The sequence below is a fragment of the Microcebus murinus genome, chromosome 5 (genome assembly GCF_040939455.1).
Source record: "Microcebus murinus isolate Inina chromosome 5, M.murinus_Inina_mat1.0, whole genome shotgun sequence".
Taxonomy (NCBI): Eukaryota; Metazoa; Chordata; class Mammalia; order Primates; family Cheirogaleidae; genus Microcebus; species Microcebus murinus.
The window spans coordinates 100,695,213-100,717,294 of NC_134108.1; the positions used below are offsets into that span (position 1 = coordinate 100,695,213).

Below are 22,082 nucleotides of genomic sequence, written 5' to 3' on the forward strand. Positions count from 1 at the left end.
CTAGGGAGGTTGAAGCAAGAATGCTGAAGGGCCCTGCAGTTCCAGAGTTGACCAGTGGGTGGCGGGGGCAACTGAGCCAACGTTGTGCAAAGAGCAACTGGGAGGTGAAGGAAAGGATGGACCAGGAGGATGTGGAAGGCTGGGGGTTGGGGGCTGGGAGACTTCTCTCAGGGAGGGCCCTGCCCTCCCTGTTCCCTGACCCCAGCAGCTGATGCAACTCCAACTCCAGTCCTACAGAGAGACCACAAAGCGCCACAGAGGCCCTGACTGGGAACTCCTTGGGCAGCCCCCCCCCCAGGCCTCCAGATGTGAGCAGGGAACCCTGCAATACGAAGAATGAGCTGTTAGGGGACAAGAAGCCGCTGGTGACGCCCAACCTTGTCTCTGCGTGACTGTGCTGAGGCTTTTCTGGAGGATGGCCCCTCCCCTCCCGCCCACCAAGGCCACAAAGGCAGGGACACACAGGGAGGGACTTCTCCCAGGCTGGGAGCCAGGGGAGAGATGAAGGGGAGCTGAGGCAGAGACAAGTCGGGGAGCCCCCTGCTCTGCAAAGCACACCGCCTGCGTTAATCCGAAACATGAGCCTGCAGAGGAGAAAACTGCAAAAAGAAACCAGCAACTTGGCAAGAAGAGAAGAGAAGCGTGAGAGAAGAAGAAAAGGGAAAGCTGGTTTAGTGGGAATGAGGGGGCTGGTGCCCCACATACTATTCCTGTTCCACTCGGTCCCTCTCCTGCCGCCGGAGCCTGGGGACAGAGAACAGACAGGGTTAGCAGGGGCAGGTGAGAGTCCCTGCAGACTGGCAAGGGACAGAGGCCAGAGGCCCACCAAGGGCCCTCAAGCCCCTCGTAGCCCACTCAGGAGCTAGTCCTTCCTCATCCACTCTACAGAGGAGTGTGAAAGAGGGCTGGCTCTTTCCTATTCCTGAGAGTGCAGACCAAGGTGTCTGTGTGCAGAGGGGAAGGGAGGAGCCCAGATCCTCACCTGTCTGCATCTGTCACCAAGGCCAGCCGCCCATAGTCCCAGGCCACCTTCCGGAGGATAGAGAATAAGAACAGCAGTGCCTGAGGGAAGAGGAGGTGGTTGGCAGGTGGACAAGCTGCCCACCTGCTGGACTGGGAGGCAGGAGAGAGGGGCCAGAATTTAGTCGTAGGAGGGGAGGACCCTGGCTTGGGCAAGTGGTCAGAGGCTTGGGCTGGATGATGGGGATTTCCCCTGCATTAAGCCTGGGAAGTCAGGGTCAGGCAGGAGGGTGGTTAGAGCTGGGGGTGTTTGCCAGCTACGTACAGGGCATGGGTGCCAAGGGTAGGGGGTGGCATGTGGGCACTCACAAGGAAGCACATGAAGTCAAGAGCCAGCACGGTGGGGACACCCCCAAAGGGCAGGCCCTGCAGGACAGTGCTGCGAATGCGTGCGCTGTAGCAGTAGTCCTTGGGGTTGCTGTTGTTGAGGGCCGTGGTGCCCAGTGTGGCCAGCAGGAAGGGCAGCATGGCTGCTATTGCCGCATGGTCCTCCTGGGCAGAGGGCAGAGCGCAGAGCGCAGAGCAGTCAGCTGGGCTTGCCCCTGTCTCCCTCATGGCCCCGGCAGGGTGGCTATGGGGAGGGGCAGTGCCGGCATATCGCCAGGCTGCCTGGGTGGGTGGAAGCTCTGGCCTCTGGAGATAAGGGCCTGGGAAAGGGAAGGTTGAGTCACGTGGATTTACCTTCACTGGTCTCTGGCTGTGACCCCACCCTGGGCCTGGGGAACTTAGCCCAGAGGCCAGGCCTGGACTGGGGAGACTGGTTTCCCTAACCTGGAAGGTCTCTGTGCTCCTCTAGCTCCACCCCCATACACAGACACAGTCTCTCCCTATCTCTCATTCTGTCTCAGGCAGGGGGTGGGGCCGAGCCTGAGTGAAGACAGGGAGGGGTCTTAGGCCTGAGGATTCAAGGCTAAAAGGAGGGGTCTCCAGGCCAGGGCAGGATGGGTCAGAAGCCAGCTGCCTCATCATGATCTTCTCTTTCCACCCCTATTAGAAAACGTAGCATGATTTCATGTGCTCAGAGTTGTCAACTCTGTTAATCACCTTGATATAACTGGCTTTAAAACAAGATGTTTAGCTTCAGAGCTGCCCCTCTGTCCTCAGAGTAAGGGTCTGAGGATGTGCTCAGAGTGAGAAGACAGGTAAAAAGCAGGACTGCCTGGCCCCAGCCACTCCTGCTCATCCTCATTCCTCTTCCCCACATGCTTCTCCCCTCCAGCTTTCTCACTTCTCTCCAACTATCTGCACAGGGGTCACCTGAGTGGGTGAGGACTACAACTCCCAGGGTGCCATGCTCCTGCTTCTGGAGCAGGGCTGGCTGGGAATGCCCTGCCCTCCAGTGAGCTTTCCTATTGGCAAAGGAAGGGAGAGAGGGTGGGGCCCCTTAGACAGTCCAGGCCCCCTGCAACTAGGGTACTGCCCTGCTGCTGGGTCTCCTGCCACTGCTGAACCACTGCAGGGCTGCCCTTGATGCTCAGTGTGGATGGGGCTGGCAAGAGGGGAAGGGACAGCCAGCCCACATGCAGGGGTTCTGGAAGTACTTGGGGACAGAGATGAGCCAGGCCCTGGGGAAGCTCCCAGGATGCAGAAGTATGGCAGCAGCAGCACTGCCCCGCCCTGTTCTACTGGGGGGCCCCTGGGGGATCCTTCTGCTGACAACATTGAAGTTCTACCTGGGGGGGGGGCGTCCCCAGGGAAGAAAGCAAACCAGACAAAGAGAACAACAAACCTAGAATCAATGACTACAACTTGGGGAGCAAGTGTCCCTTAGCCTCCTGGGGTGACTCAGAGGGTTTTTCCTACCCACAAGTACCAGATTTTTCCCTGCCTCTTCCTAACATTCCAACCACAGGGCAAGAGGCACAAGCTCTCAGACAGACGGGAAGCTGGAGTTGTTTATGTGTTTCGCTTGGTCCCAGGGAGTCTTTGCAAAGCCTGGATTAGGAAGGCTAACGGAGTAACTGCTGCAGGTGTTCTTTTCCAACCCAAGCTGCCTTTAAAAACACACTCATTTAGTAATTGTAGCAAGCACCATTTGTTGAGTGCCCTCTGTTTCAAGAATAACATATACAAGATTTTATTTAATCCTTGACAATCCTGTGAGTGTCATTGCCATTTTAAGGTGAGGGCACAGGGGCTCAGAGAGGTTAAGTAAATTTCCCAAGATCATACTACTGATAAAACAATGGACCCAGGATTCAAACCTAGCTCAACTTCTTTCTAAAGCTAGAACAGTTTTTGGGAAATCCTGATGCTTTTCTGATGTGCTTAGAAAAGGACCCTGCAGACCATGGAAGCTTCATAAACGCTCACTAAATATTCTCAGGTTAGAGAACTCGAGGGTGCTGTGGCAATGTATGTGCTTAGGTGTGTAAACATGTGTTGATGCATATATCTGTGTGTAGGTGAAGCTAGGTGAGTGCATGGCAGTCCATGGAAATGAAGAGAATCCTTGGATTCTAAGTGGGGGTGTTGTGTACGTGGGTGTGTCTAGGAACCTGGGTATGTAAATGTAATGTGCACAGAACGCTGGTGCACTAGGGGAGGTTAAAGATAGGTGTATCTTGGGGGCCTCTAACTAGCCCCCCTTTCTCAACTCCCAACTCTGATGCACTCCAGAACTCTCGCTAGCACATTCCCATCCCTTGCCTATTTCTGTCCCTGAACTCCAAGGCTCTACCAGGCCAGAATGAAATGAGTACCAGCCCCAAAGTATCATTCCCCCCACCTCCTGTCTTCTCCACACCAAAGGAAGGTAGAAAATTCTGGGAGCTGACTGGGTGTGGTGGCTCACACCTGTAATCCTAGCATTCTGGGAGGCTGAGGTGGGAGGATTGCTTGAGCTCAGGAGTTCAAGACCAGCCTGAGCAAGAGCAAGACCCCGTCTCCACTATAAATAGAAAGAAATTAGCTAAAACAACTAAAAATAGAAAAAATTAGCAGGGCACAGTGGCACATGCCTGTAGTCCCAGCTACCCGGGAGGCTGAGGCAGGAGGATCACCTGAGCCCAGGAGTTGGAGGTTGCTGTGAGCTAGGCTGACACCACAGGACTCTAGCTCAGGCAAGAGAGTGAGACTCTGTCTCAAAAAAAAAAAAAAAAAAAAAAAAGGCCGGGCGTGGTGGCTCACGCCTATAATCCTAGCTCTCTGGGAGGCCGAGGCGGATTGCTCGAGGTCAGGAGTTTGAAACTACCCTGAGCAAGAAAGAGACCCCATCTGTACTATAAATAGAAAGAAATTAATTGGCCAACTAATATATATAGGAAAAAAATTAGCCGGGTATGGTGGCGCATGCCTGTAGTCCCAGCTACTTGGGAGGCTGAGGCAGGAGGATGGCTTGAGCCCAGGAGTTTGAGGTTGCTATGAGCGAGGCTGACGCCATAGCACTCACTCTAGCCTGGGCAACAGAGTGAGACTCCCTCTCAAAAAAAAAAAAAAAAAAGAAAAGAAAAGAAAAGAAAATTCTGGGAGCTTCTAGCTGAAGGGGCCCCAGCAGGGTGGGTGAGGAACCAGCTAGATGCTTAGTATCTGAAGTCACCATGCTCCTCTACTGCCTCCCTCTTTATTGCATTTATCCTCTCACCTGCACAGGAAGAAGGCAGGGCATGCTCAGATCACAATCTGATCCCCATTTTACAGGGGAGGAAGCAGGGACCCAGGGAGGGGAAGCAACTTGCACAAGGGGACAGGACAGGTAAGGGGTGGAGCCAGGGCTGGTGGCTCTGCCAGTCTGAAAGGGTTACTCTAAACTCTTAATTGTGGGCGTGGGGTTGCTGGGCTTAGTTTCATCAAGGGCAGCTGCTCTCAAAGCCAGCACTGGGCTGAGCAGCTGAGAGGAGGGGAGAGACTGAGACAGAATATTTGGGGAGGGGAGTGGCAGAGGGCAGTTCTTCCACTCCACAAAGGTGCCTGGGCCACTGGATCCCAGAGTTTCTCTAGTCTGATATTGAGGCTTTAGCTTGAAGTGTGTAGAGAGATCGATGGAGGATTTTATTTGTATTTCTAGCTAATTTAAGACTGTTATTTTACCATTAAGGAGTATGCATGGTGAGGATTGGGAGTTATAAATTAAAAGCTTTTTCTGTGGATTATTGGGGAACATTTAATTTAGGGTTTAGGATCCTAGCAAGGCAGTGTGGTCTGAGGTGAGGACGTAGATGGAGGCTAGCTCTGTTATTATGTAACCCGGGCCTCAGTCTTCCAATCTGTAACAAAGATATTAATTAATATCCTCACCCTATACCCTACTGACTTCGAAGGGATAGGCAACAATGTATCCACAAGGATTAAAAGTAGTTGCAAAAGAATGCCTTTATAAAGTGTTATTTTGTGCCAGACACTGTTCTAAGCACTTTACAAATGTTAACTCATTTGCTCCCCATCACAACCCCAGGAGGACAGAGGTAAAGAGAGGGCACATTACTTGCCCAAGGTCACAGAGCCGGTCTGTGGTAGATCTGGATATGGACTGAGGTAGCCTGGCTCGAGTCTATGGTATTTTTTTTTTTTGAGACAGAGTCTCTCTCTGTTGCCTGGGCTAGAGTGGTATCAGCCTAGCTCACAGTAACCCCAAACTCCTGGACTCAGGCGATCCTCCTGCCTCAGCCTCCCGAGTAGCTGGGACTACAGGCACATACCACCACATCTGGCTAATTTTTTCTATTTTTAGTTGCTCAGTTAACTTTTTTTCTTTCTATTTTTTTTTTTTTTTAGTAGAGACAGGGTCTCGCTCTTGCTCAGGCTGGTCTCAAACTCCTGAGCTCAAGCAATCTTCCCGCCTTGGCCTCCCAGAGTGCTAGGATTGCAGGCGTGAGCTGCCGTACCCGGCCTCCAATCTATGCTCTTACCCACTGTGCTCTGCCACCTCTGCCAACAGAGGAGCCACTTCTACCAGGGAGGTGAGGGATGCCAGCTACCACTATGGAGAAATGTCACGCCCTATTTCTACCTGCTCCTTTTTTCTTGCTTGTAGCTCTTAGATCCTCCACTCAGGCCTTGGGTTTCTAATTTCAAGTTCTGAGGCAGGCAACATAGGCTGCTCGTTAAAAGCACAGGCTCTAAGATGAGAAAGACCTGGCTTTTAGCCTGGGCAAATTACTTAATCACCCTGGTCCTCAGTTCTCTTGTCTGTAAGATGGGAGCAATAATCCAGTTGTGTGGTTGTTCTGAAGAGGGTTAAACAAGATGACTTATGTAAAGCTCTTAATATAGTCTAAGGCATATTATGGGCTCCAAAAATTAGCTATTGTTATTAATAAGATGTGTAATAAAAGGGGTTGGCTTAGAGAAGGAAAACTGGTAAAAATCAAAATAAAATAAAAACATATAATTTAATACGACAGTAACATGATAGAGCCCATCAAGTCAGGGTGGGCTTCTTGTTTAGATCTAAGGGTGTTAGGGACTATTGTGTTAGGGACTTTGCCACTGAGTGGCAGAGAATGTCCCCAAACTCTTTGAACATACTTCATCCATCTGTAGCAAGTTGGGAGGTGCTGGCGTGTGAGGGTGGTGCTGGATGGTCAGAAGTTCAGAGAAGAGAACCCATCATTGATGAACTACCAGGCAGGGTGCCAAGCTCTTTACCTGTTATCTTGTTTGATCCCCACGATAAACCCTGTTAAGGATATGGTAGTGCCCACATTTTTTAATGGAAACTGAGGTTTAGACAGGTTAAATAACTTGTCAAGGTCACATAGCTAAAGAATGGCGAAGCTAGGATGTGTGTGTGTGTTTCTGGTAGAGACAGGGTCTCACTATTGCCCAGGCTGGCCTTGAACTATGGGCCTCAAATGATCCTCCCACCTTGGCCTCTCAAAGTGCTAGGATTACAGGTGTGAGCCACGGCACCTGGCCTGGAGCTAGGGTTTGAACCCAGGTCTCTATGATGCTGTTATATTGGAGACAACTTGTATGATGTCCAAAAGAAGGTTCTTAGTTACCCACCACCTCCTTTCTGCCTCGCCACATCCCCACCCACCTGCCCACCCACTCACAGGCCAAGACTAGTGTTGAGTGAGCCAACAGCAGGCCCCAGCATGTGCCACCAGGGGCATGCCAGGACCTGGACCCTCTGGTGCCCTGGAGAGACAATCACGCTGCCAGCACAACCCCACCTGAAGCCTGGCAGACACTCCCACTCCCCCCTCATCCTCGCCTGGGACTCGGGACAGGGAGCCCCTCCTCAAGAAGTGTTAGGCACAGCATCATCTCCCAGGATGCTGCAGACCCAGGGAGAGGCCAGAGTAGGGTACTGGGAAGGAAAGCCCTAACCCCCCAGGAGGGTGGAGTGCTCAGGCTAGCCCAAAGACGCCAGATCTCTGCCCGGGGGACCCAGGCAGGTGGCAGCATAGAGCCCCAAGGGCAGCCGGCCCCTCTGACCTCTCCTCCCCACTTCCCAAGCGTCCTTTCCAGGCGCCAAGCTTTGGGACTGTCCACTCTAGGCGCTCAAGACAGCCAGGACGGACAAAGCGCGCCCCCTCCCCCCAACAGGGCCTTTGCCCCACTCGCAGTTCCGTCTGAATCTTTTCCCCACCGCACCCTCCAACACAGGCCCGGGCGGCTCATGAATGAACTGCACTGTGTGGAGCGCAAGGAGAGGACGCGCTCCCGGGGCCAGCCGCCTCCCCAGCCCGCCGGCCAGTCCCCAGCGCGGCTGGGGGCAGCGGCCAGCCTCCTGCCAGCACTCGCAAACCCTGCCTTTGCCCAAGCCCGAGCCCGAGCCCCTGCCCCGGGCCGGCTCCGGCGGTACTCGCCCCGGGAGCAGGAGAAAAGATAAAAGAGACCGAGGGCACCGGACTTGGCGACCCCGGAATCCGGAATCCGAAACTCGGGGGCGGGGGCGGCTGGTTCCCCACAGCCGCGGCGGGCAGCTGAGGCGCAGCTGGAACCCCGGCGGGGCACGGAGGGGACGCACACCTGGACCGGGCAGGTGGGAGCAGAGTGGCACTCGGAGGCCGGGGGCGGGGGTCCCACCCCTCGGGATCTCCCGCGGGCAGGGGGGAGAGGGCGGCGCATATCTGGACCCCTGGCAGGGGCTGGAGGACTCACATTTGGCTCGAGATGGTGCGGGGTTGGGGGCAGCGCGCGCCACCGCTGGGTCCCGCGGGCCCGGGCACCTCTGGGTCCCGCAGGAAGCTGAAGGGAGGGGACGCGCAGCTGAGTCCGGGTTTTTTCTTTGGGTGGTGGTGGGATCCTCAAAGAAAAGAGAGGGGGCCGGGGAAGGGTCGCGTACTCACCCCAGGCGCAGACTCGGCTCCGGGTCGGAGCCCCTGGGTTGGGGCGGGGCGGGGCTGGGGGAGGGGGAGGGGGAGTCGCTGGGCGGCTCGAGCTCCGGGCTCCTGCGGCGGCCGCGGCGGCGTATGGGGGAGGGGGAGCGGGCGGAGGGAGGGCGGGGAGGGGCGGGGCCCCGCAGGTCCCACCCCCGACGCCGGCACACGCACGGCGCGCGCGCACTCGCGGCCCGCGGCCGCCGGCGGGCCTGGCGCGCAGGCGCGACGCGGAGCCGCGTGGGGGAAGGCGGCGCTGGGCCGCGCGGCCTGCGGCGGATAGTTCCGGGCTGCGAGAGCGGTATGGTTGGGGGGCGAGGGGCGGCGTCCAGCTCCCAGATCTCCCCTGACCCTCGTCCCTTCTTTCCTGCGCTAGGGGAGGCGCAGTCCCGGCGGTGGGTGAGGGAGGCGGGAGGGAGGACAGTGGGCCCTCGTGGGGCGGAGGGTCGGTGGGAGGGGTGCCGGCGGGCGGCTCTGCGCTGCACGCTCCTCCTTCCCGCTCCCCGCGGGGTCCCCGGGGCTCCTGCGCCCCCCGCGCGGCCGCCTGCGCTCGCCTGCCTTCCCCGGGCTGCGGAGCCTGGGGAGGGGCGGGCTGCGGCCCAGCCTTCGTGCGGTGGTCTCCGCCGGCCGCCCTGGCGCGTCTCCTCGGGTCTCTCCACTCCCCTTTCCCAGCTTGGGTCGGGAGAGGAGTTAGCGAGGCGCTTCTGCGGCGTGGGGAGTGAGTTCTTGCTTTCACTTCTGACATGCTGATGAGTGCCCCCCCCCTCCCCCCCCGTCCAGGGGGTTCCCTGGTTTCTCATCTCACCAGAGACCGAACCTGCCAGTGATTAAGACTGAAGGAGGGAGACAGACTGACTTTATGTGTCAACCACACAAGTAGATCACAAAGGTACAAGGAGCACCACCTTGTTTTAATTTCGAGTTCCTGGACGGGACAGAAATGAAGTACTGCTTTCCACGGTGGGCAGTAAATGAACTTTGCCACCCCAAGACATTGAGTGAACTGGATTTATAAAAAGGTTAATAATAGGGCATATGACAGAGTCACCTTGGGTTACTTGGGAAACACTGGGAGTTTGGGAGATACTTAAACCAGGGCTGGTAGTGGTGGGGAGTTGCCTCCCTGCCAGTGCTGGTCAGAGGGACACTGCCTACCTGGGGGTGTCTGGTTCTTGTAGCTGGTCAGCATCTGGGCTGTCCCGGCTGGTTTTTCAAGAGTTTATTAGTAGCTTGTGGAATGCAACTGTTAAGGTTTGATTTATTGCAGTGTTTTTCGAACTGTGAGTCCCATTGGTGAGTTGGAAATCAGTTTAGTAGATCCTGGCCATCATTTAAAAAATATAATAGAAAATATCAGAGGGTGTTGCAATACTTAGTGTAAGTATTGGTTTTTTGTTTTTGACACTTAAGATGTACACAGGTGTGAGAGTATTAGGAGGTGTTATACAGTGTATTTCTGTGTGTCACTGTGAGAAAAGTTTGAAAAACACTAATCTCATTCATCCTCTTACTTCCCCTCTTGCCTTCATTAGCCTGAGTTTTCAGTCTTGTTTAAATTACCCACGAGGATGCAGTTATCATATCAGCAGTATACACTAAAGAAGAGTGGATCTCTTTCTTCAGAGAAGTTACTGCCCGAGAAGGCAGTATTCACTGTTCATCACTGGAAATATTGTACATGCAATTGAAAAGCAAGGATTTTGTTGGAGTAGGAAGTAGATTGACTTAATTAGGAAGGACAGTTTTTCACTTGTGACAGAAAGCAAGTTGGAGGTGAAGCTGTCTTTAGTAACTGGTGGGAGGAGTCTTTGTAGTCTTGGATTCTGGGCGTTGTGAAACAGGTGTGTTCCATTGCCTGTGTGGAACCATAACATTTATTAAATAGAACTTGTAATGGATATCTGGAAAATGGAAGTGGAGACCGTAGTTACCTGGTTTGTGGACCTCTGAGGATTCCTAGAAGACATTTCTTATATATTATTTTTAAAAATAATACAGTTAGGAATACGAATTCCTGAGCTAACTGGCGGATTCCTGAGATATTTCTGCCCGTGCTTAATTAGGGTCACCACCTATTAACAGTAATCCTCAAGGAGTATATGAACCATCAAGTGATACTCTCTAGACAGAGGGGAGGGGAAGCATTTCAAAGCCTGAAATAAGAATTAAATTAAAGGCATTGTGGAATCCATGAAGGAACAATGGCCAAAATGTTTTATTATTGCTCCTGAATATCAAGGGTAAAATCCTTCCCTGAACTCCTTTTTTCAAGTGATGCTCTGTTGAGCGTCCTCAGCTCCCAGGATCTTAGATGATGCAAGAATCCTTTAAAACAGTGGTCCCAAACCTTTTTGGCACCAGGGACTGTTTTCATGGAAGACAATTTTTCCATGGAAGGAGGCCATGGTTTCAGGATGATTCAAGCACATTACATGTATTATGCACTTTATTATTATTATGTTGTAGTGTGTAATGAAATAATTATACAGCTCACCGTAGGTTGGGACCCCCTGTTTTATTTTATTTACTTTTTGGACCTCCTGCTTTAAAACCTACTTTGATCCAGTCCTGTCTTCAGGATTATGACACCTGGGCCCATCTGCGATGGCTTTTCCTGTTGTCATGTTACTTGAATAGTTATGGCTGTGGGGGGCTCATACATCAGGTTATAGTTTAACCTTCCATTTTATAAGCTGATAGCTTGTCTGGGTTGTAGCTACCCTGCTGTGATTTTACATGTGTCTTGATAATGACAGCCAGTGTGCAAGAGAAGACCGCGATTCAGATTTCAGAAACCTTGTTCAGCATCCGGTAATATGCTGAATTTAAAAGGTTTAAAAAGGTGCCAGGTAGCTTATTGTTCACTAGTGAAAAACAATTCAAAGTAGGAAAGTCCTTTGTCAAAAGCTTTTAAAAGTCACTCATGTCTTTAAAAAAGAGAGGAAGGAAGCACTTTTCCATGTCCACTCTAAGCCGAAAACTCTTTAGGGCTGAGTGATCTTAAAGAGCCACCCATGATGCTTCCCTGAGAATCAGGGAGTTGAGGCTGCTTTTTCAGTTCAGATCTGGGAAACAACCTGCTTATCCCACAGACCTGGTCCCTACTGGATAATCGGAGAGGCATCGTCCATGTTAAAATGATTACTTACGTGAGTGAAGCTAAAGCACTTCCATGCCTCTTTGCTCTCCCAATGACCTATACTTGACAGAGTTGCTGAGACCTGGACAAGTGATTCCAGGGTCACAGACTTAGCTGAAGAGAGGATGGGGTGAAGAGGATATACTTTCTGTCAGCTGCATTTCCTCTTTGGTTCTAAGGACACCCCCCCCCCCCCAATCCCTGTCCTAGGCCTGCCTTTTTCCTCATTGCTGTCCTGCCCACCTGACATCTCCATACACCTGGGTCCTTGAATAGGAAGGGAATATGTATGTGGTTAGGAAGAAATTAACTTTCCCTTGTGAATTTTTTCCTGAGTTTGACTATGCAAAGGATGTTACAGGCCGGGCATGGTGGCTCGTGCCTGTAATCCTAGCACTCTTGGAGGCCAAGGCGGAAGGATTGCTTGAGCTCAGGAGTTCGAGACCAGCCTGAGCAAGAGTGAGACCTTGTGTCTACTATAAATAGAAAGAAATTAGCCAAACCGCTAAAAATAGAAAAAATTAGCTGGGCACCATGGCATGTGCCTATAGTTCCAGCTGCCTGGGAGGCTGAGTCAGGAGGATCACTTGAGCCCAGGAGTTTGATGTTGCCGTGAGCTAGGCTGATGCCATGGTACTCTAGCCCCGGTGAGAGAATGAGGCTCTGTCTCAAAAAAAAAAGAATGTTACAAACTTAATTTTGGATTATAGGTGTTTGCACACCTGCAAGGTAGGGATGGTGGGGCAGCAAAGCTAGAATAGATAAAATCTACACATTGAAAAACCAGCTTGAATAATCAAGAATTCTATATATCTAAGAACTACTGATTTAAATACTTTGTAAAAAGATAGGGCATAAGTTAGGTAAATAAACAAAGATAAGACAGGACCTTTGGACATGTTTTTCTTTGTGAGTCAAATTGAGAAATAAGGTTTTCTCATTGGTAGCTGTGTTGGAAACAGCCCATCCTGCTGTTGAGGAATGCTTTGCCTATTGATAGTGATGTGAAAATTCACCCCTTGGCCAGTGAATCAGAACCAGCTTCAGCTTTGATCCTAGGCTGAGCTGGGTGTAGTACAGATATTTACTGAAAAGGTAGATTTTTATTTCCTGAGTTTTTAAAGATTATGTTGCAGCCTTGACAAAGGAAAAAGAATGCTTGCCTTGTTGTATGTGGTATGTTTGTTTCTGTGAAGTTTATTAGCGGTTAAAGCAGCATATTGGCTGTACAGGTATTGTGCAGTGTATCATAGAAACAGCCTTGGGCTCCAGTCTGGACTTTGTTGCCTTCTAACCTTGGACAAATCAACAATTCTCTCAGTATTTTTTTTTCTTTCTTTCTTTCTTTTTTTTTTAATGTAGAGTCTCACTCTGTTGCCCCTGCTAGAGTGCCGTGGCATCAGTCTAGCTCACAGCAACCTCAAACTCCTGGGCTCAAGTGAGCCTGCTGGCTCAGCCTCCCGGGTAGCTGGGACTACAGGCATGCGCCACCATGCCCAGCTAATTTTTTCTATGTATTTTTAGTTGGACAATTTCTTTCTATTTTTTTTTTTTTTTTGAGACAGAGTCTCGCTTTGTTGCCCAGGCTAGAGTGAGTGCCGTGGCGTCAGCCTAGCTCACAGCAACCTCAAACTCCTGGCTCGAGTGATCCTTCTGCCTCAGCCTCCCGGGTAGCTGGGACTACAGGCATGCGCCAACATGCCCGGCTAATTTTTTATATATATATCAGTTGGCCAATTAATTTCTTTCTATTTATAGTGGAGACGGGGTCTCGCTCTTGCTCAGGCTGGTTTTGAACTCCTGACCTTGAGCAATCCGCCCGCCTCGGCCTCCCAAGAGCTAGGATTACAGGCGTGAGCCACAGCGCCCGGCCTCTTTCTATTTTTAGTAGAGACCGGGTCTTGCTCTTGCTCAGGCTGATTTCAAACTCCTGACCTGGAGCAATCTTCCTGCCTTGGCCTCCCATAGTGCTAGGATTACCACGCCGGCCTCTCTCAGTATTTCAGACTTCATTTCTCCATCTGCAAAATGGTTCTTATTCTATTGAGCCCTCAGAATAGTTCAGAATTCTTAGCATATTCAGCCCCTGCAGACTGTTGCTCTTTTTTGTCTTTGTGTTTCCTCTGGAAGCTCAGGAATGAAATCTTCAAAGAAAAACGATCTGTGTGAAAGTATTTTGAGAATTGTAACATGTTATATTTGTGTGAGGTTAAAAAACACACACAACAAACTTCCCAAAAGGGAATCTTCTGACGGCACAACTGGTAATGAGCCTTTAAGCAACAAAGGAAAAAGTACTCACTGGTCTAGAATGACTGGGGAGAAACCTGCCGGGAGATGGGAGGGGTTGTGTCTGCATGACTGACTGTGTGGAGGATCCTGAGAGTTCCCGTTTTTTGATTACTTAGAGGTGTCAGGCCTTTGCTTTTCCCTGCTTTGATTAAGAAACACATTTATATCTGTGTACTAGTTTGTCCTTTTTGCGACTGGTCTTTGTATTTGATTTCTCTTAGTGTTTCCCTTCCATTGCTCAGTAACAGATTCTACTTTAAGCACTCATTTGTGACTGTGCTGAACTTTTTGTTTTCTCCTTTTTCTGTAGAGTTTAACCCTTGAAAGGCCTTTAAAATGTATGTAACATGCCAGGCACCTAAAGATTAAAATTGTTTAGGGAGAAACAATGTATAATTATATATAGATCTGTGACACTAAGCACATTTTGCTGGTCCTCAAAATTCAAGTAATGATACTTTCTAGCTTTCTACAAAGCATCAAAGGTGTAGGTTCTTTCTGTCTGCTCTTCCTACTCAGGCCAGCTAAAAATGAGCTCTCAGTGCCTAGGAGGCTCCCCCAAGTCACTGGGAACCTGGGTGAAGGGTGTAAGAAAAACCACTTACCCTTCCCTACTCCCCTTCACACACATGGAGCTTTTCTGGAGCTGGAGGTTGAATTGTAAATCAAATCTGTCTACTTTACAGACAGTCACTCAGCTCCAGTTGTGTGCCAGGCACTGTTCTGGGCCCTGAGTGGGCAACACTGAGCAGAGCGTGCACTGGGACCCAGACCCAGGGTGATGCCAGGTGAACAGCTCACCTGATTGTCTCTGAAATCCACAGTCCTCGCCTCTACGACTGAAGGGAGATCTCAAAGCTAGATGGAAAATGAGCACAACTCTTGGATTGTATTGAGTAATTTCTTTTTCCTTTCCCCTCCTCCCACCCTCTCCCCTTGTCTTTCTCTCTCTCTTTTTTAAGGGCAAGCTTGTGATTCATATCTAAAACAGGAGGGTGATAGTGCTGACCAGGAAGTGACATGAAAGGCCGTCTCTGGCACTGGAATCTTCCAAAATACCTGGCTTCCTCTAGAGTGTTACAGAGAAGGAAATATCACTGAGGTCAGTCTCCTGTGCAAACACAAGACTCAATAACATTGCTTGTGAAACAAAGCATTATATATAGACCTTAGGTCTGAAGTGAATCAGGGCCTGTGTCTACAGCGTGGATTTATGCCAGGAAATAACATCAGGGTCCATCAAAGTTGCTCTGAGGTAAATTGCTACCTCCGTTACTCTTCTCCGGTCCGAAGCAGTTATTTAGTGGTGGAATGAGGCCTTTTCCATAGTGGGCGGTGTAGGCACCAGGCCCAGGAGATGATTCCAGGGTCCTGTAAACAAAACATGGGTTAATCCTCCCACAACATACACCATCATTCTGACATGTTTGCCTGCAATGTCTGGGTTCCTGATATACAGATAGGAGCTCTGTAGTGTCTGGCTTTCCTTCTGTGTAGAGCCATGGGTAGGGAGTGGGGGATCTGCTTTCTATTGGCTACTTCATTTTATTCAACAAATATTTACTGTGTTTCTGCTGTTAATCAGGACCTGCTTGGGTCTTTTACTGGGGTGGAAGTTGGGGGGACAACAGATATTTTTATTTTTTGGAGGGATAAGGGACATATAATAAGTGAATGTGTTTGATTCTTTTGTTGCTTTCAAGTTCATAGGAATGCTTACTTCTGTCCATTTGATGTCTGAGTTCTTTGGGTCTGGGTCTGGAGATCAATTTTGGATCCACTAAAGAGCTAGTGAAAAGTCACTGAATCAGGCCTTTTCTTATGAAAGTGGAAGTGCTCCTGGGACATAAGTGTATCACTCTTGTGTTTGAGGTCAGTATAAGTAATCCTCACCACCTAAGTCTGTGTGTGGTTCCTGAATTCCTGTTGCAAGCTCAGATGCCATATTATCAGGATCTCTGTGGTTTCTGAGTTTTGGATAATGATTAGGAAGAAACAGAATGTTAAAGGACATCTGCCGTATCTCAAAGTATCCGAATTTATTCATTGTCTGTGTTCGGATAGTGAATATTGGCTCAGTGGGAGTTCCCGCGAGATACCCGGATGTCCCCAGTGTGCAGGAGGGACAGCAGCCGATGCTCACTTGCATGCAGGGCTTCTTGGAGGTGTGCGTGGAGCTGGCTAGATTTTGCTGGGCAGACATGGGCATAGGTTGTGGGGATGCTTTATGAGCAAGGCACAGAGAAGAGGCCTTGATTTGGGTTTGTGCACTGACAGCACTACAGAATTTAGGGAGGTGCCTGTGATGATACCCGAGTCTGGAAAGTTCTGGGAAGCCCACAGACACTTACGCAGTTCTTAGACTAATGTTCTTGAGGAAGCAATGCAGTGTGGAGAGGCAGGGTGTTGCAATTCTCAGGAGAGGGAATGTGGGTGGTGCCGGGTTAATCTTGAGGATCTGTGGAGTCGCTGAGGAGCCTCTTTTCTCCCAGGGAGTGAGCCCAAGGGCTTGCCAGCATCAGATGGGAAAGCTTGGCTGGGATTTGAGGTGACTGCAGCTTGGACCAGAAGGACTGCTTTTCAGAGCTATGTTTGTGCGTGTGTGTGTGTGTGTGTAAGTAAGAGGGTTTTTTTGCACCAATTTTTAGTTATTGCTCTGATCATGGAGCTCTTCTTGCCGCCTACACTACAAATTGTCTTCAAAACTTAATTGGATTAAAGTGAATAATTTTTACCTGGTGTTTATCTACATTTCAGTTGATTCAGCAAGCACAAAGTTGGCTGTAAAATATGAATGTGATGTCAGATTTATTGATGGAACAAGAATGATTTAACAATTGGAAAAATATTAATATTTAAATTAAAGTCGCCACGTTTACTGTCTGTTGAGTAAGACCATGTGTTTAGGAAGCTGACTTGGGGGGGTGGTTTTAATTTCAGCCTTGTCATTCCTTGCTGTGTGACCTTGGGCAAGTTATTTAACCTCTCTGGACCTTATTTCTTTATATATGACAATGAGGCTAATAATAGTACCCATTTTGTAGAGGTTTTTTTGTTTTTATTTTGGTTTTTTGGTTTTGTTCTTTTGCCTGGGCTGCACTGGTATCGTCATAGCTCACTGCAGCCTCAAAGCTCCTGGGCTCAAGCCATCCTTCTGCCTCAGCTTCTTGAGTAGCTCGGACTACAGGTGCATGCTACCATGCCCTGCTAATATTTACATTTTTTGTAGAGTGAGGGTCTTGCTGTATTGCTCAGGCTGGTCTTGAACTCTTGGCCTCCCATCTTGGCCTCTCAAAGTGCTAGGATTATAGGTGCGACCTACTGTGCCTGGCTGCATAGAACTTTTTTGAGGCTTAAATGAGATAGCGATATAAAGCACTTAGCCTGTCTGACACATTGTAACCACTTGGATAAATGTTTATAAAGAAAACGGAAAGAGACCAGATGACCCTCAAAGCTGCTTAACACCTAGAGCTCTCTTGTGTGAAATGAGTTTTGTATGGCAGAGCGAGCAAACAGTGTGGTGGGAATACCTGGACCCAAGATGGATCCAGTTCTGGTTCTGCCTTTGACTAGTGGGGCTCTATGCAAGCCACTTCATCTGTCTGTATCTCAGTTTCCTAATCTGTGAAATAAGATGTGACATGATGAGGAGGAAGAAGACAATGATGACAGCTAATAGATAAACCAGGCACTGTGCTAAGTACTTTGCATAGCTTATCTCATTGAATACTCATAAGCACCTTGTGAGAAGATATTAATAGTATCACTGTGTTACAGATGGGAAACCGGAGCTCAGAAGTTTAGTTATTTGTCCGGGGTCACCTCACTAGTAAAAGTAAAGCTGGTCTCATCTGATAGTTTATGATTCTATGTGTGTCCGATGTTAGTAGTTTTGTACATTAGCTGCCTTCTTTTGAACTTAATTTTCAGAGCATAATTACATTTTGACCAATGCTTCATGGGTTGTCTTAAGGAAAACACTTGGGAGTAAGTGTGGGATTTAAGGCTAAATTGTAGTTATTAAGTATTTATGGAGTGTCTAGGTATTCCTGGGGAAGTAAATAGTGGTTTTCCCCTCACCCTTATTAAATAAAATCTTATCTGAGCTGCTTTGAACTTGTGCAAAGCAAAGCTGTGTGTAAATACTACAGTGTAGAGGCTTTTCTCAGCAGAGCTCTCCAGTGAGGCCCTCTGTAGCTAAACATTGAGGTGGAAGAACAGGTATGCTTTGCAGCTGGAATCACCAGTTGGGTGCCAGCTTTTCTTAACCACACCCCTGGCTGATGCTCAGGTGTTGGGAAAGCTGGCAACTTCTCATTTGTTAGTGCTAGGGAGCAACAGGGTTGAGGCTCTGCAAACTTGAGCCATGGGTCTTAGGTTAGTGTTTGCTCTTTCATCTCCAACTTGCTTTCCCAGAGTCCACTTTTAGCTACAGTATGGTGTAGGCAATTTTTCCATGTTTGGGAGACTGATCCAAACAGAGAATTTGGTCACTGACTTGGCAAGGGTAGCATTTGACTCTCCCTTCCTGGCCTTGAGCTATGCAGGTGACCTGGCTTTTACATTTGGGGGAAAGGTGATGTAATGACAGACAACTTGGGCAGCTGCTTTTAGATAACCTACTTTCTTTTGGGGAGTTAAAGTGCTGGTTTCAGAAGTCAAATGAATGTCAACAAGTGCAATAGTGTGCAATTTTTCCTCCATGGAGGACTTGGGAAGTAGTCACTGGCTGGATTTATACTGAGGATTCATGTTTTCCTCTGCCTGTGAAAGTGATACGAAGAAGGCATTATCTGTGCTGTTTTATTACTTATAGCAAGAACTGTTGTGGCCATTCCAGTTCTCCGACCCCAGAGTTCGAATGTGAGTCAGCACAATTTGAGCTAGAGTTCCATCTAATCATCTGTGTATCTTTTAACCACTAAGATTTATATTTAGTGACTAATGATCTTGTGCTAGAAGTGCCATCTCCCACACAAGTCCCTGAAGAAAACCGACTCTAAGGGCTCTGACTTAGAAATCAATCTCCCCCCACCCTTTTTCCCCACAGGATTTGCAGTCTTGGGATCCCATGGCTTTCTTTACTGGGCCCTGGGGCCCCATCGCCCATGTAAGCAGAGCACTCAGCCAGCGCTATTTCAGGTAACTTTTTCTATTAAGTTCTTAAAACTGTGTCTTTGAGTAAGCCTCCCGTCAGGGCTGGGTATTATAGTGATTAGAACAGGAGTGGAAACTCAGGGAGGTGGGCATGGGGTTGGGGAAGGCTAAAGGAGTCAGGGTTTGGTCAGTTCACAGGGCGGGGGATGGGTAAGGAGGTGATGTTGCTGTGGGAGATGGGATAGGTAAGGTATATGGTGGAGTCTCCAGTCCTGCTAGTCTCCAGTCCTCACAAGACTCTTGTAGTAAATCTGACATCCCCAGACCCTGTCACTCCCCTGGTGCGTTAGAACCCTCTCTTTTAAAAATGGAGTCTTTTAGTGATTACAAAATTGTTAACATGCTTATTACCAAAAACTTGAGCATGATAGAAATGTGATGCCCTCTCCTCCTTTCAGATGGTAAGCCAGGACAGTGAGCATGGGAGGAGGCATGCCTGTTGGCAGATATGCCTGCTGGCCTCATTCCTGCTGTCATCCACAGAGGTGTTTACTGAGCACTGACCCTGGGGTTGGTCATGAAGAGATGGGTGAGAATTGCACCCTTCCCTGAAAGAGCACTCACTGTTGGCCACAGGAGCAAACTTAAAAATACATAACTTGAGAAAATGAGACAATGGCCTGCACGGTGGCTCACGCCTGTAATCCTAGCACTCTAGGAGGCCAAGCGGGAGGATTGCTTGGGGTCAGGAGTTCAAGACCAGCGTGAACAAGAGTGAGACCCCTGTCTCCACAAAAAATAGAAAAAATTAGCCAGTCACGGTAGTGCATACTTGTAGTGCCAGCTACTCAGGAGTGTGAGGCAGGAGGGTCACTTGAGCACAGGAATTTGAGGTTGCAGAGAGCAATGATGACGCCACTGTACTCTAGCTAGGGCGACAGAGTGTGATTCTGTCTAAAAAAAAAATGATGAACATAACAACAAAGATTTGTATAGGTCTTTGGAAGGCCTGAGAGGGGAGCTGCTAATGCTGGAGGAAAAAGAAGAGAGGAGAGTGGAGGCAGCTTTCCCAGAAGAGAAGTGGGAGCAGATCCTGTCCAGGCCTTCAGGGAGGATTGAGGGGTGGGGTGTACTTGGAGAACTCCACTAGTTCTTGGCCACTGGTGCACAGAGTCGATGTGTGGCCTCAGAAAGCAGGTAAATTGGGGCCAGGTTGTTGATGGTGTTGAAAGTGGAAAAACATCAAATAATTCTAAGCAGGGAAATGGCATCAATTTTATATTCTCATTTTAATTAATAAACTTATTTTTAAAAATTGGGATGGGGTCTTGCTATGTTGCCTTGGCTGGTCTCAAACTCCTGGACTCAGGTGATCCTCCTGTCTCAGCCTCTTGAGTAGCTGAGACTGCAAGACATATGTGCTTGGCCTTCAGCTTTATATTCCGAAGAGAGCTCTTTGTCAGCAGAGTGCGGCGCAGTGGGAGCCAGTTAGGACACTAACGTCGCAGTCTTGGTATAGGAAAGCAACCTGCTAAATGAAGGACATTGTCAGTGGGGGTGGAGAGGAAGGACACAGGTGCTTGGGAGGTGGTATCAGCAGGACTGGGCAGCCAGTGGGTGCTGGTGGAGAGAGTTACGGCTTGGGAACTGGAGTTTCTGGAGAAGCTATTATCTAGATACCAAATGCAGCAGCTGGAGATTTGCAAGGGGAGGCAAACGATGTAGTTTAGGACCTACTGAGTTTGCAGTAACTACAGAGCGTGTTGTAGGGAGTACAGAAGAGTGGAACTATATGGGCCTAAACTATAGGAAAGAGATGGGGCTGGAGATGGAATATACTGGCTGGCAGCAGTGGGAATGGATAAAGTTGCCCAGGGTAGAAGGAGAGAAGAGGTCCCAGGATTACCCTGGAGAACACCAGCACTTATGGCCCCAGCATCAGGAAAATAGAAATCCCGCTGTAATCACCTTGCTTAATTATACCTTCTCTCCCTTTAATGGGCATTCTTTAAAAAATTTCTCTCTAGTCAGGAAAACTGTATTAAAACAAAAAATTGTTACCTTGACTTATGTCCGGTTTCCACTACATTGTGTAAAGGGACTCCCTTAGCAAACTTACTCACTTGACTTCCAGTTCCCAGCAACATAATAACTAAGAAAATTTGGGAATGGATGTATTCTGGGGAAGCAGGTTTTACAGGATAGGCAGTGGGTGATGCCTGGCCCATGAGGGATTCCTTTTAGTCTTCAGAGTCCTTTTGGAAACTAAAGGCTGTAACTAATGCTACGAAGTTCGTTGTAAAAGAAAAATTGGTCTCTTCTGTAAAAACATGCAAAAAAAAAAAAAAAAAAAAAAAAGAAAAATTGGGTTCTCTTTAAAACCATCCAAACTGAGATCTTGACACGACAGCAGAAGCTCTCAATTGTAAGGAAACTGTTTTGGGTACAGGTAAGTCTTCACAAAGTCCTTTTCGTTGAGGCTCTGGGGTTGTGCTCTGCTCCGTGTGTATGTGTGTGTTGCTAACATGCACTCTCACCCTAGCCTTGTCCCCTCTGAGGCCCGTGCGCCCCGATCAGGGGAGATACAGATCGCTGACTTCTTTTTTCTCTCCTGCCAGCACCACTGGGAGCCTCGGTGCAATTCAGAAGATGACACGGGTGCGAGTGGTGGACAACAGCGCCCTGGGGAACACCCCATACCATCGCCCTCCTCGGTGCATCCACGTCTATACCAAGAGTGGGGTGGGCAAGGTGGGCGACCGGATACTGCTGGCCATCAGGGGACAGAAGAAAAAGGCGCTCATTGTGGGGCATCGCATGCCTGGCCCCCGAATGACCCCCAGGTTCGACTCCAACAATGTGGTCCTCATTGAGGACAATGGGAACCCTGTGGGGACCCGCATTAAGACACCCATCCCCGCCAGCCTGCGCCGGCGGGAAGGCGAGTATTCCAAGGTGCTGGCCATCGCTCAGAACTTTGTGTGAGCAGAGCCCGGGCATCTGGTTGCAGGGGGCTCGTGAATGCAGCAGTCCTGAGAATTGCACCTTTGCTGAGAGGGAACTCGGGAACCACGTGGCTGTCCCCTCTGTGCTGGGGAGCAGTAGCAGCGTCTGTGAGAGAATAAACATGTTCGTGTATGTTTTCTTCCTGAGAGTGCTTGGGTGTGGTTGGGAGGTAGACGATGCAGTGGCAGCTAGGGTGGCCAACCTGCATCTGGACACACAAGCATGGAGTATCCCTGGTGCCAGGGTCCGGGTCCTTT

At 49.4% G+C, this 22,082-nt stretch overlaps 2 protein-coding genes across 10 annotated transcripts in view; one reads left to right on the forward strand and one right to left on the reverse strand.

Moving 5' to 3' along the window:
* Positions 1–8,370, reverse strand: part of TMEM63B (transmembrane protein 63B) — a 25,523-nt gene extending 17,153 nt beyond the window's left edge. The window contains exons 1-5 of one of the 3 annotated variants that reach the window (XM_012743401.3): positions 8,259–8,361; positions 8,071–8,157; positions 1,330–1,512; positions 983–1,062; positions 706–744 (exon numbers count right to left, since the gene is read on the reverse strand). In XM_012743401.3, the coding sequence (XP_012598855.1) occupies positions 706–744; positions 983–1,062; positions 1,330–1,488 (278 nt within the window). In that variant the 5' untranslated portion in view covers positions 1,489–1,512; positions 8,071–8,157; positions 8,259–8,361. The other 2 variants (XM_012743402.3, XM_012743403.3) reach the window with 2 other exon arrangements.
* MRPL14 (mitochondrial ribosomal protein L14) lies at positions 7,556–21,957 on the forward strand. 7 transcript variants are annotated; one of them, XM_012743391.2, is made up of 6 exons: positions 8,457–8,589; positions 9,069–9,177; positions 14,682–14,821; positions 15,423–15,591; positions 18,773–18,864; positions 21,438–21,957. In XM_012743391.2, exons 4-6 carry the CDS (start codon positions 15,541–15,543, stop codon positions 21,802–21,804), a joined length of 510 nt encoding a protein of 169 aa, XP_012598845.1. In that variant the 5' UTR covers positions 8,457–8,589; positions 9,069–9,177; positions 14,682–14,821; positions 15,423–15,540; the 3' UTR covers positions 21,805–21,957. The 7 variants fall into 7 exon arrangements, with proteins under 7 accessions (XP_075859437.1, XP_012598851.1, XP_012598845.1 ...); XM_012743392.2 differs by lacking the exon at positions 9,069–9,177 and having other exon boundaries at positions 8,461–8,589; XM_012743398.2 differs by lacking the exons at positions 14,682–14,821; positions 15,423–15,591.
* Positions 21,958–22,082: the final 125 nt, after the last annotated feature.